The sequence below is a fragment of the Phyllopteryx taeniolatus genome, chromosome 17, assembly GCF_024500385.1.
Source record: "Phyllopteryx taeniolatus isolate TA_2022b chromosome 17, UOR_Ptae_1.2, whole genome shotgun sequence".
Taxonomy (NCBI): domain Eukaryota; kingdom Metazoa; phylum Chordata; class Actinopteri; order Syngnathiformes; family Syngnathidae; genus Phyllopteryx; species Phyllopteryx taeniolatus.
In genome coordinates, this window is record NC_084518.1 from 22,073,884 (window position 1) to 22,087,291 (window position 13,408).

General features: G+C 48.0%; 1 protein-coding gene and 1 long non-coding RNA gene across 3 annotated transcripts; one reads left to right on the forward strand and one right to left on the reverse strand.

The window, feature by feature from the left end:
- Positions 1-9: 9 nt before the first annotated feature.
- LOC133467536 (uncharacterized) lies at positions 10-11,639 on the reverse strand. 2 transcript variants are annotated; one of them, XR_009785241.1, is made up of 5 exons: positions 11,402-11,639; positions 11,278-11,339; positions 3,113-3,182; positions 2,713-3,029; positions 10-2,332 (listed from the first exon to the last, which is right to left on the reverse strand). It is a non-coding gene; the product is annotated as an uncharacterized LOC133467536 (long non-coding RNA). The 2 variants fall into 2 exon arrangements; XR_009785240.1 differs by having other exon boundaries at positions 10-3,029.
- Positions 4,517-10,063, forward strand: LOC133467535 (potassium channel subfamily K member 4). The gene is given in 9 exon segments (XM_061752500.1): positions 4,517-5,434; positions 5,995-6,115; positions 6,246-6,510; positions 7,350-7,464; positions 7,545-7,705; positions 7,789-7,975; positions 8,743-8,885; positions 8,959-9,461; positions 9,463-10,063. Coding segments are annotated over 9 exon segments (1,584 nt in total). The 5' UTR covers positions 4,517-5,409; the 3' UTR covers positions 9,527-10,063.
- Positions 11,640-13,408: the final 1,769 nt, after the last annotated feature.

Genomic DNA, 13,408 nt, shown 5'->3' on the forward strand with positions numbered 1-13,408 from the left:
TATAAAAAAAAAATTGAACACCCAAGTTAATATTTCTAATTGACCATATCTCTGTAAAAAGCCCCACGTTCATTGCTTCCAGGAAATCTATAGAATGATTGACCCGTCCAGTATTTTTCTCCCTTTAAACCCTCATGTGGACGTTCTCTTTGTAGAAGCTTTTCAGTGCCAGGAGGAATTAGATGAAACCGTAAAGTGGTTTTCTCGGGAGATCGATGCTGAGGTGAAATGTCGTCCAGCCTTTCTAATGCAACCGAGGCCCAACACACGCAAACCTGTTTTGTGCACCAAAAGTAGGCAATTAACAAGAATAGTCTCGCAATATGTCAAAGTTACCCTTTAGTTCCAGTCTTGGTTACTTGTTACCATGGAGACTAAGCTTCAAACTTTTAGCCATTGATTCATGAGTTTATCTTGTAGTTCAAATATGAACTATTTAATACATTACCAATTTCAATTATTTAATAATCCCGAGGGGAAATCGTACTTTACTTCGCAAGTGTTTCTTTTTCTTTTTTTTTTTTTGTCATGGCGAGACAATCCTCACACATGGAAACTATAAGAACGTTACCTTTTTGAAAAACCCAAAAGCAGGATTCAGTTTTGTAACACAATAGCATTAGGAAAATGGCTATTCTTGCAGTTTTTTTTCTTAGTGCACCTTCACTTAAATAAGCAAACATGCAGACGTTTGCTAATAAATCAATCTTCAGTCCACAGAAGTCTGCATCATCAAAAATGGAAGAAAGAAGAGTCTTAATTGAAAATAAAGTGCTCATAATTGCACGGTCGTCAGGGCCTCCCTTCCTTTTTCTTCCTTGGTAAATGTCAACACGTTTATGCTTGGGCCGAACAATTTGAGCTTTTTCTTACCGCTTCGCTTCTTCGTAGGTGTTATTGGCTCATCACTTGCGTTTCCCGTGACCCGATGGACCGTATTTAACCACAAGAGTGAGGAACCAAAGCTGAAAATTGACCAGTAAGTATGGTTTTTTTTTTCTCCTCAATTTTTGGAATGTATAATGCCTTTCTCTGTGTTCAAATTGAAAACAAATGTTGCAGCAGTGCTTATGGGTAGTCACACTTTACAGCATGTGTGGAACGTTTACAATTGACGCCCCACCCCAAATATCACCCAAAGTCAGCCTTAGGCTCCAGCTTGCCTGTCACCTGAACATAGAAGGACAGTTATTTACGCTTACGATTTATAACATTACGGCTGAAAATGGACATTTGCATGATGTGACGGAATTTGATTCCTGCTGAAGTCCTGTAAAAATGTTACGTAGCTGTTTGTGTGTTGTTGTTGTTGTTGTTTTTTCCTCTGCAGCGTTTCCACAATTTCTGTCTGCTCTGGCGGCTGGCTGTCTATTTTCACTGGAAATAAAAAAAAGACAGTTCATCCTTCTGATTCAATTAAACGTCGTATTCAGCCGTTTCATTGCAGATGGAATGCGCTCAGCTTTTATGAGAACACACGGAGACAGACGCTCGCTCAAAAGCGGAGTGAACTAAAGGAGATAAATGTTGTTTGATCTGCCGAATGCATGAAATCAATCCAATTTTAACTAAGTACTGTGCCAAGATGGAGTTGGACTTGCATCCGAACATTTTACAATGGCATCACTGTACGCAGACCTAGTTAGTGCTTGTGTGTATTTACAGTATGTTGTCACGTTTATAAGCTGGCATCACTCATTTATTTTCACAATCAGAGCGAATTTTGCTTTTTACAAATGACACTCACGTCGGGCTCATTAACACTGCCAGAGAGGTTTTCATTGGACAATAGGCCGCGGTTGTCGTTCGTAGGTCCAAATTTACTGGTCATTTATCGAATATAACCATAATCAATTGTAAATATACTGTACATTTCTATTTTTAAGCAAAAATACAATTTGAAAATAAGCATCTATGGCTATTTTGTTGCATTTTCTCTTTTTTTTTTTTCAAGCTCTTCCACGAACGTGTACTGTTTAAAATTCCAATGTGGCCCTAGAACACAAACGTTCAGCGATGTTGAAGTCAGTTGAGGAGTTTCATTTCGACAAAAGTATTGGTTTGCTGCCCTCTTGTGGCATGCTTATGTTACTTGTGATTCAATGGGGAAAAGATGAGATTGCAACGAGGTACGTGGCATCTCCCAAAAACGTTGTTTCCCGATGACAACACCGGGGGTCGGCGAGGGTCAATCGCCTGATGTGCAGCTGGGAGTTGCCGACTGGGTTTGTTCCGCGATTGTCCCAGTTGAGTCGCTTTTGGTTGCGGGCCTTAGGAGTACCGTAGTCACCGATCTGTCGACAGTGATGCGCTTTCACTCCGGCAGACGTAGCTACACACACACACACACACACACACATACACATTCTGGTTTCCATTGTGTTGCGGAGACTTTAGGGGCTCTTCGGCACTGCCTTGTGGACATTGGCTGTAACGGTGCATTTGTTTCCCCCTCCTCCGTGTTGAGGATGATGTTATTTGGCCAGCTTGAAAAGAGGCTGGGACTTGGTGATGACCACAGCTCATCAGTGTCAGCTGTGGACACTTTGCCTGACGCCTGACGCGCATCCTTGGAAGTCTGCCCACAGGTTTCCTGACACGGACACTTTACATGGACGCACGCGCAGCACTACTAAAATAAGAGTACCGGTGCTACTCACTGAACTTGCATTGAAAAAGACTTCATGTGGTTGCAAATGTAGAATGTCCCACCTTTCCGGTGTTCGGCCTGAAGAGTTTCTGGTTCGGCCGGTAAACGCATCTCGTAGTCACGTTTTGCTGGCACAATGCAAGAGGTGCCGAAATGACTCGTGCTTTTTTCATTGTCTGTGATTCTCGGTGTCTGCGCCGCACTGTGTTTTCGTCTTGCGTGGTTGCGCTGATGCGGCGAGCGGCCTACCTCCGTTGACTTGATGCTCCAATGTTACCCCGACTTGGACTTCGCCCCCGCCCCTGAATGACGCCCCCCCCGGCAACATCCGCATATTATTCCCTCCCGTATTCTTCATCACTGGTGTCAAAAACATTTTCTGTGGAAACAATTGAAAGTCAAGCTCATTATTGTGACTAAACAAGAAAGTAAATTGTGACACTTCAAAATCAAATGACCCACCATCTCGATCACGGGTGTCAAAGTCAAGGCCCGGGGGCCAGATCCGGCCCGCCACATCATTGTATGTGGCCTGCGAAAGCAAATCATGTGTGTCAACTTGCATGATTGTTGCTCAAATCTCTTCCAAATTTTTGTATAATATTCACATGTAATAAATAGTAATGAACTATTGTAAGCATGTTTTGCCTCCAAACCCCTTTTGCAGTTACTTGAACAATAGATCCTTGACTTCTGATTTCAAAACTAGTTATGCATCAATTTGTTGTCGATGTGTAATAATATGATGAGGCGATTAAACATTGATATGGTTTTACAAGCAAAATGGCCCTCTGAGGAAAACCGTATCTACAATGTAAGTTTGACACCCCTGATCGAGATGTATTTCCATTCAATCCAAGTTCTTCAAAATGTCGGGCAGCCAATCAAATTCACGATCGCACGTCCAAGGAAATTAGCCGGCGGGTCCGTCTCAGTGGCCGTCATGTTTAACACAGTCGGCAGAGCGGCTGCGTGATTACGGAGCCTGGGTGGGGTGGAATTGGGCACCGAAGGAAAATAAATCGCTTGACCTTAGAAAGCTGGCGCCGGTACTAGATTTGAATGTATGTGATCAAAAATGGGCGTTGACCTCGCATTTCACGGCCTGAGCTCGCAGGCCTCCCAAATGCGTCATCCAGAATGCAACCACCTTCGACAGGATCGCTTTTGTGGCGATTCTATGCAGGCGGAGCCCACGCCGCATAGGCGTGTCCGGTAGTACTGGACTTGCAATTGTTCCTTTTCCACGGGGACCTCATTTTCAGGCCCCAGACTGCAAGGTGCCACCACGAGTGACGGCGCCAAACGCACCTATGTCCCCAAGAGGCGCTGAAAATAAAAACAAAATACACACACAGACGTGCCGCACTTCTGTCGAGCAGCACGTGAGGTTTTTGAGAGCGGGGACGCCGAGCCGGCGGCCATCAGACCTCCATCCCACACTGAATCTCTACGGGCAGCCGCGCAAAGAGGCGACCGACCGCACGATGTCACGTCCACCTCGACATCGCATTTCACAGGAGCACGTGTGGTCCTCTTCCCCTCCCCCCCCCCTCTCTCTCTTTGAGTTCACTCTTACTCCGCTTTCTTCACCCTCATAATGTCAGCTTGATTGAGTATTTTCTCCTCCCTTGTGTGTTGAGCAGCAGCCTCCCTCCTCACCCACATTAACACACGCGCGCGCACGCGCACACGCACCGGCACCCAGCCCATATGTGCCCACCTCAAGTCATCAGTTCACGCTGCATGAGGCGACTGCAACTCTGGCTTCTTCTCGTTCTTGCTTTTTAAGGTAGGTGCACTTGTGGCAGTGAGCACATTCCGGACCCCCCTCAGGTATTCCGAGAGGATCCTTCTATATTGTAGCCGCATCGTCCTTCTTCGTCGGGTGGGGTTTTATCCGATTTGCTGCTGCGTTGAATGTCGCAACGTGTTCATGTTTCATGTATTTTGCAAGAATACCACATGTGGCCATCACAGAAAGATCTGCGGCGGCGTGAGTGAGTGATTTGAACTTTTTTGCTGTCTTCAGAGAGCCGTTTTCCCAAATAATGTCCTGGACACGATTGAATTGTGCCAATGTCAACATTTTTGTCCAGGTTCACAGCTGGATCCTACTCATATCTTCTATTCAAAGACTTCTTGCTGATCTTTTCAGAATGGATGCATTTGTAATATTTTTGTCATTTAATTGTATACGAATGACCCGAAACGTTAATATGCTCCACATGGATTTACAGTGCCGAAGTTTGAAAGCCACACGAGGTTTATTGATGTGCTGGCTTGCAGCGGTGGAACTACTGAGGTTTTCGAAGGTGTAAGATTTGGAGAACGGCTCTCAATTGGTTTCGGCACAGCGGCGTGAGCGGTTTGCACTGTTGCCTCGCACCAAAAGGTCTGTGGGTTCAAATCTGTTCTGTGCGGCATTTCAATGTTTCTTCCTCCCACAATCCCAAATGTCAACGATGTGCATCGCTTGAGCCTATTCGACACCTTCACTTCAGTTCTTCAAGTTTGGCTCCGATGCCCCCGCCTCGTGCGGCAAAATTCCAATCATCCTTGTGTGACGCCGCCCGAAGACTGCCAATCGGCCGTATTCTGGAGGTGATGTTCACGCTTGCCAATGTGTACAGCGCGCGTAAGCCCTGTGATGGACTGACGATCAGTCCGGGGCGTACCCCGCCTCTCGCCCCGTGGCCCGGAAACGGCGAGCGGAGGCAGTCGCAGTGCCGGAGACGGACGGAGGGCTGAACCGATCGATGGGACGCAATGCAAAGCCATGCGGTGCGATTCCACTGCGATAAGCACGCTGCTAATTTGGCAATGATCGCCAATGAAAATCGAGCGTTAGCTTGTCTCCAGGGACGATACTTTGAATCAGATCGCAGCCGTCCGTCGAACTCGAGGCCCGGGGGCTGAATCTGGCCCACGTGTGGAATTTGATGCGGCCTACGAAATCCTGATGTTGACGTGTTTCTTGCGAAATGAAATCTGTAGCAATTATTATTATGATGATTTTACTTTTAACAGCTACGACAAGCATTTTATTTTATACTTCAACGTTTGGTTGCCGCTCTTTTCCATGACTCCTGATACAATTTTTACCCAAAATATACAGTACAGCAGTTTACACTGTAGGAACAAAATCAATACAGGAATAATGCGGCCATGACACATTTCTATGATTTTCTCCGACGTCACGACGGCGGCCCTGTGAGCGAAACCGAAAGTACGACGAATGAATTTGACAGCCCGGCATTAGATTGTAAACGTGTCCAAAGTGTCCAAGGAGTCTGTTTCTCATTCAAAATCCCCCGACGTGACGTGTCCTTGCCTGTGTGTAGTGTCCCCTCCAACAAAGTGTGATGCGGACGGGCTCCCCGGTGGTTTCGGATCAAGGGAATCCTTCCTTAGGCCCGGTGAAAAGAAAGACTGGAAAAGGCGAAGGCGCGGTCGCGGTAACAGGTTTGTGGAGCTAAAACGGCACCAGTCTTTGCTTGCATGACGTTGACCAAGTCCGGCTTTGTTCATTTCGCACCTTTAATCGTTAACAACGTTTATGAGAAGTGGCGCCACCGCTTTTGGGCCGTTTCAGCTGCAGCAGCCACAACAGCGCGGACCCCGGCAGAGGAAAACCGGCGCCCACATTTGAAGCGAGCGGAAGTGCGGCCATGCGCTGCTCCACCCTGCTCGCCATCCTCACAGGGGTGCTGCTGTACTTGGTGCTGGGTGCCGTGGTGTTCCGGGCTTTGGAGGCGCCGCCGGAGGAAGGCCAGCACAGGCGGCTGCAGGGCACGTGTCGGGAATTCCTGATGAACTTCACATGTGTCGGCCCGGAAAACCTGCAAGCGCTCATAGAGGTAAGCGCAGTCGTTGGAGATCTCCTAACCCTCCTAGAAATCCAACACTGCCACCAAAAGTCTGCTTCTGGCGGCTTCGCGTTAGGAGCAGATGTGCAGTGTTCCATCGCGTATTGTCGCACGTGCAGTCTGTAGCTAGCGACCCATCAAAAAGTAACACGGTCGCCCTCCCCGCCGCCGTCCACTCCCCGACTCGTCGGTCCCGGGCGCGCCACTCCGCTCTTCGGCCCTCTTTGATCCTTCCGAGCCAGCGTAGCGCTCAGTTGTGTTCGGCGAGTCCAAGTCAGCATCACGCGTTTACGTAACATGCACACGATGCTGCATACATTCTTAGGAGGGAAAGATTATTACTTGTTCAATATTAAATGGGGGGGGGGCAAAGCAATCATTCCAATTCGGAAATTGTTCTTTTTTTTTTCTTTTGATATGATTTCAGAATGTTATTTCCTTCCAAAATTGGTCACGTTCGGCCACGTCCGCTTCACAGTCAAAGGTTCCGGGTTTGAAGCTTTTTTTTTTTTTTTGGATGACATCAATTCAATTTCATAAGATCATGCTTTTCACAGTTGCCTTTTTTTTGGGTACGCTTTGCGGGTAAGACACACGCTGCCATAAAGCCACACTGTAATCAGAATTCACAAAGGTGCAGTTCAATATAAGTAACGATGTTTGCCGGCAGCGTCGTTTTTGGATTCATACAAATCATTCGATCAGGAAATCTATTGATTCAGAATGGAGCGGTCCAGTTTTTTTTTTTTGTCAATCAATGGATGGAATAATGTACTGATTTGTCATGTTTGACGGACCCGTTACTGAATTGTGCCACGATTCCGTGCCAGGAGGTGGCAGAGGCCATCGGTGCAGGTGTGGATCCTGGCAGGAACGCCACCTATGTCAGCCAGTGGAATCTGGCCAGCGCCTTTTTTTTCTCCGGGACGGTCATCACGACTATCGGTGGGTGTTCTACCGCAAGACCGCGAGGCGCGTCCCGCCTGGCGACCCGATCGTTCTTTAGTCTGATTCTGCTTATCCAGGTTTTGGAAACATCTCCCCCAAGACGGAAGGCGGTCAACTGTTTTGTATTTTCTACGCCTTGGTTGGGATTCCGTTCTTTGGCATCTTGCTTGCCGGAGTTGGAGACCATCTGGGTACCGGGTTGAGGAAGACAGTTGCCAAAATAGAGAAACTCTTCCTGGTCAGAACCCCAATTGAACTCGACTTGCACCGTCTGTTGGTTTTGTTTGACCCACAGCGCTGCGGTTTCTTCTCCGCTGACAGAAATGGCGTATCAGTCAAACCGTTGTGCGAGTGATTTCGGCCATCTTGTCCATCCTGCTGGGCTGCCTGCTGTTTGTTGCCGTGCCGATCCTGGTTTTCCAAAGGGTGGAAGGCTGGACCCTGCTGGAGTCCGCATACTTTGTCGTCATCACCCTGACAACGGTGGGGTTCGGAGACTATGTGGCAGGTGAACTACACTCGTCTCTGAAAATTAACTTTTAACTTCAGTTAAAAAAAAAAAAAAAAAGGTCGATTTCAAGTACCAGCGAGAGAACAAAAATCTGCACCAGGGCTTCGTTCCTGTCTGAGTCGGGCCTTCTCGCATGCTGCCTTTGCGATTGGCCAGCATTGAGGCACAGCTCATGCAATCGCGAAACGGTCTCACATGTCAATCATCGTGGCAGCGTGAACTCTATCGCAATTGGTTCCGACTCACTAACTTTCAAGTTACCTCTTCATGTTTAATAATGTTGCTTTATGTAGAATGTCTTTCCATCTCGGGGTGGCTGCGGCGCCTTTGGTGGAACGGAATCCCGGCTCTGACTCTGCGCCGACCAAGTGTCCTTGGGCAAGACGCTGCACCCCGATATGCTCCCCAGGGGGCCCGGCAGCAGCTGCCGATTGGTGGATGAATTTTTGCGCTTTGGGCGCCGTGATGCTGTAATTAAAGAGCGCTAAATATTTAAGCACGCCGTTTACCGTCTTTCGCTTAGCACGCTTTTATGGTTGACTTGGTTGGGCCGACGCTATCAATAGAGATGCCTTTATGTCACTTTTCTAAGACAATTTCCATGTAGCCAGTGAATGATTCCTGTCTCTTTTCTCATTGGAGATAAAGTACTGGTTGTCCCGCCTGTTGTGTCGGTGTCTTCTGTCTGAAGTTTGTATTCACCATGCACGGAAGTCAAGGTTGTACAGAAGTGTTGATCGTAACCGTGGCTGCTCCTCTTGAAGGGGATTCGGGGCTGCGAGGCAGTGACCACTGGTACAAGCCATTGGTATGGTTCTGGATCTTGGTGGGTCTCGCCTACTTCGCGTCCATTCTGTCAATGATTGGAAATTGGCTTCGAGTTCTCTCCAAGAAGACCAGAGCAGAGGTACTTATTCCGCCCGGTGGGTTTTAGCATTCTCGCTCTTTTCATCACCGCTGATTTGATGCCCCTGTCTTAGATGGAGGAACTGCGAGCCCACGCCACTGACTGGACTCAAAACATCCAGAATATGGATTTTCGCATCTCCGGGAAAATTGATGACCCCTTTAGACGGCGGCGGCGGCGGCGGCGGCGGCGGCACCGGGATCGCAGCCACGCCCACGGCGGTTCGGCTCCTGGGACTCCTGAGGGAGAAGATCAGAGTGAGAGCGAAACTGATTCGGAATCGTACTCCTCTTATACTTCCTCCGATGAGTCCGAGTCAGCGTCCGAATCTGAAACCGCTCGGTCTGAGCAGGTGCCTGAAGAAAACAAGGACCCCCTCTTTTCTCAGCCGCTTGACTATTTGGGGGAAAACCTCGCATTCATTGATGAGTCATCTGATGCCCAAAGCGCTCGTTTACATTTAGATACTCAATTCGACAACAAAAAGCAAGCAAATCCAAAACGCGGCCAATCGCACAAAAGGAGGCGCCACGGGGGGCCCGCCCCACGCGGGAGCCCCAAACGTCATGGAAACCACAGAAAAGGACTACAATGGAACCCCACGACCAGTTCCAAACATACCGCTGAAGCCTCAACTATAAAGGACTTACTGTAACACAATGTGCCCACTGTGGGACGCACTAAAAAGGTGTGACCAAAAAAAACAAAAAACACAATTTCTTTGTGTGTATTGCATATTTCCAGGCACGTGAAATTGAAATGTTGCACAAGCTTTGGGCGCATGTGTTTTGCAGATGATCCTCTTGACTTGAGCACATATGCCTTGAAATGTTCAAATGAGCTTTTTGACTTGCTGCCTGAGGAACCGCTGCCCTCTGCTGGGCTGAGAGAGGATCAACCCTTTCTAGAATTAGCCGCCTCGTTTTTTTATGAATTTGTTGTTTAAGCGTCCAAAATAATAATACTAATCAGGATGACCAAACCAAAGCAAAACATCAGACCGTAAATGCAACTATTTTGCGTGCTGCTGACCTCCTACAGATGCCTGCCAACAAACCTTTGAGTTGGCACATTTGTACATTTCAAAATTGAAAAAATGACGGCCTGGTGCCGAACGTTACTCCACTCCATTTACTGTATGTATGTCTTTTTTGAATAAAATACAACCACTGTGTTTACTGTGGAAACAAAGTTCACGATGACATTGCCGATTAATGTTATCGGTACTGCGGGTAGCGAGCGGACCAGTTCGGATTGTGACTATTTCTCGTGTGCTGTGTCCCCCGCAGAGGATTTTCTTTTCAATTGTGCGATAGATGCCGAGCTCGAAGACTATCATTAAGCGTGACATACAGAAATAGATCCGAGCCCGACTGGAGCGATCTCGTCTTCCAACTTCCAACTTGGACTTGGAGGAGCGAATGTGCATGAAGCAAGGTTGGGATGATGTGGAAGCACTTGAGAATCCTTCAAGTATGTTTGGCAGATTGTAAGCCGTGCCTTCGTTCACGTCCAACGTAAGCGATGTCCGACCTTGGCAATTGGCAAATCTTCCTATTCACGCCCAATATTGTCGAACGTCTTTTGTTAAAGGGGACACTCAACACGTCATGTCCTCCCTTCTCTCTCACTCGCTGAGGCTTGAACAGCGAGGTGTTCCAATACTTTTGTCCACATTGTGTATGCCGGCGAGGACAAATTAAGCCCGAGCTGCAAGACTGGAATAGCACACATACCGACAACAAGCACTCACGCGTCGGAGGACTCAAAAGACTCGGAACAATACACGATGCCCTTTAATAGAAATACCAGAACAAAACAAAAAATGTGGTGACAATTCCAGAGGAGCTCGGCAAACATTTCTACAGCGGGGACAAGTGGCACATGGAAGATGGCGCACATGCAGACTAAATATACACAATGATGATGATGATGATGATTGCAGGCAGGTGAAACACTTACAGCCAGGAAAGGAACACAATACACTGCGCCACGGCACGCTAGCCTTCATTTCAATTCATTGCTTGGAAAACCATTGATTTCATACAATGTATATCGAGAGATTTTTGGACTCTCTTTGTAAGCAACATAACCTAATCCCTCATTTATCGTGAGCGTTACATTCCATACGAAATCCATGACGTAGCCACTACACGCAAAATACCGATAGCACGCATCCTCGTGTTTGACTGAATGCGTGGGATTTTCGGAGTCAGCGAGCTTGTCGACTTGGCTGCCTGCTAGCGAGCTAGCGACGAGCTAGCGACGAGCTAGCGAGCTAGCGGCGAGCTAGCGACGAGCTAGCGAGCCACTCTGCATGTTGAGTGACTCGACGTCACTTGTGGCAAACGGCAGGTCGCGTGTGAATATGTACTTGCATTTATTCTGTTACCTTGGTTCAACGATGCGATCCAAAGTGCACCGGCGGCCGTGTCTTTCCTGCTGTTGGGACGCCTGCGAAGTAAATGGGATTACAATTTCTTCGTCAAAATGAAGTTAGCTCATGTTTACTTTACCATAAACATGTAGTTTTGTGACTCGGGCCAGCTGTGCTTTACAACAGGCACGTTGCGCTTCTGTTTGTGTGTGAAATGATCCCAAACGAGCGAATCAGCCACTGTCAAAATGTTAGAAAACAACAAATCTGCAATGCACCGAAGCCGCAAAAGGCGAACCGCGATATAGTGAGGGACTATATATAGTGGCAGGCGGAACAATGAAATGCGCTTCCACTAGATGGCAGACATTTTAATTTTCATTTTATTACGTGGTGTTGCCATGAGATCCCCCCCCCCCCCCCCCACCCACCCTAATGTAAAATATGTGTCTTGGCTCAATAAAGGTCGGAAAACAATGCTCTCATGTCAAACAGCAGCAAATTGCCCAGATCAAAAACGCAAGCTGCCTTCACAATGATGCTCATGCTCCATTTTTAACGACACAGTAGCTTTTCATTTGGTTCTTGCACGTTAGAATGGTGCACAACTGCACTGTATCGTATTAGTTACCCCATCGAATGCAGAGAAAATAAGCTGCCTTGCGACACACTTTGACCTGAACTTATGCATGAAGAAAATAACTGATCTCAAATCACATCAAGCGTCGTCTTTGTTGTCGAACGCGCAATATGCAGAGGAGCACTGTGCGGTTAATCAAGCAAATGGGACAGTTTACTGTAGCATGCACAAAGATGGCAGGCAGCCTTCTGGCGTGGAGGCTGTGATGATGCGCACTGGCAGTGGGTGACCTTTTACTGGAGGACACGGGCGCGCGCGCACTCGCGCCCGCGCGCGCCTTGACACACTCAGCTGCTGGAATGCTCCTGCTCTCCCCGCTGCCGCCACCAGAGGGCGCACACTGACTCGTTCGCCCGCACGCTTTTCTTCCTTCTGACCTGCAGTTGAAAAAAACCAACTGAAAATATGCTCTCTTGATGTGCATATTATTCTAAACACAATGTTCAGTCGAGCAGAGACTGCCTACTGTTCTTGCAACGTTCGTCCCAAACTCCACCGAACAACGCTCTGTGACATTGCAGTGTCGACCATTACTGCGCATTCTAACCGCTCATCATCGAGGAAGACTGAGCCATATCTTCTCGCGTTGTGGTTTACTTGCGCTTCCTCTCGATTCTGTGCAGGTTAGAAAGACTGCAGCACTAACGCCTCCAACTGCTCACCACTTTGTATCCTCGTCGCAATGCTTAAAGTGCAGCGTCTAGCTGCCTCGCTACGTATGACTCATTGATGCAGTAATGTGCTTTTCCTGTACAATGGCGTCTTGGTATTTATGTAGTGGCATCAGCTGGCACCTGTCTAAGGTCAGGACCTGCTGAAAGTGGCGCCCGAGGGACCCCAGCTGCCATGCGCACTATGTATACCCCATCCAGTATCGGGCTAGACTGCATAATGCACTAAATCCGATGCTTCCATTTGAAGTCATCCTACGCTTTTGTCGGCGTTGACACTGCAGCGGCGCGATGCGGTGCCGCGCAATCGCAGCGTCTGCAGTGGAGACTCGATGACCTTGCTTCAAGGTCGCGGTGACACCGCCGTCACTTTTTCCTTTCGCCTGCGTGCGCGCGTGCGCGCGCCGCGACCGTCCTGCACCCACAGCCCGTTGCACGCGTGACCGCGACGAGGCGCACGTTTGACGCGACTAGTCAAAAAGGGTGGTGGGGCGGAGACTAGGCTAAATACACACAAATGCAGCTTCCTAGATGATCTTTTTTAAATGGCATATATATTTCCAAAATGGACTACAGCCTCGTGCCGGCGCAGCCATCTTTCTCTGTAGTGTTTGGAGAAAACAAACGTCCATCCATCTGCTAAACAGTTGCGATGCACGCAAACTCTGATGTCGCCCGTTAAGGGTTTCGTGTTACACGATCCACGGAGGAAATTCGTCGTCCCGCGAGCCAGTGTCACAAGACCGACGGCATACTTTCCACAAGTCTCTTTTACAGCGTTCGGGACTATTTGAATTGAAAAAAGCCAACACTATCATCCATATATATATATATA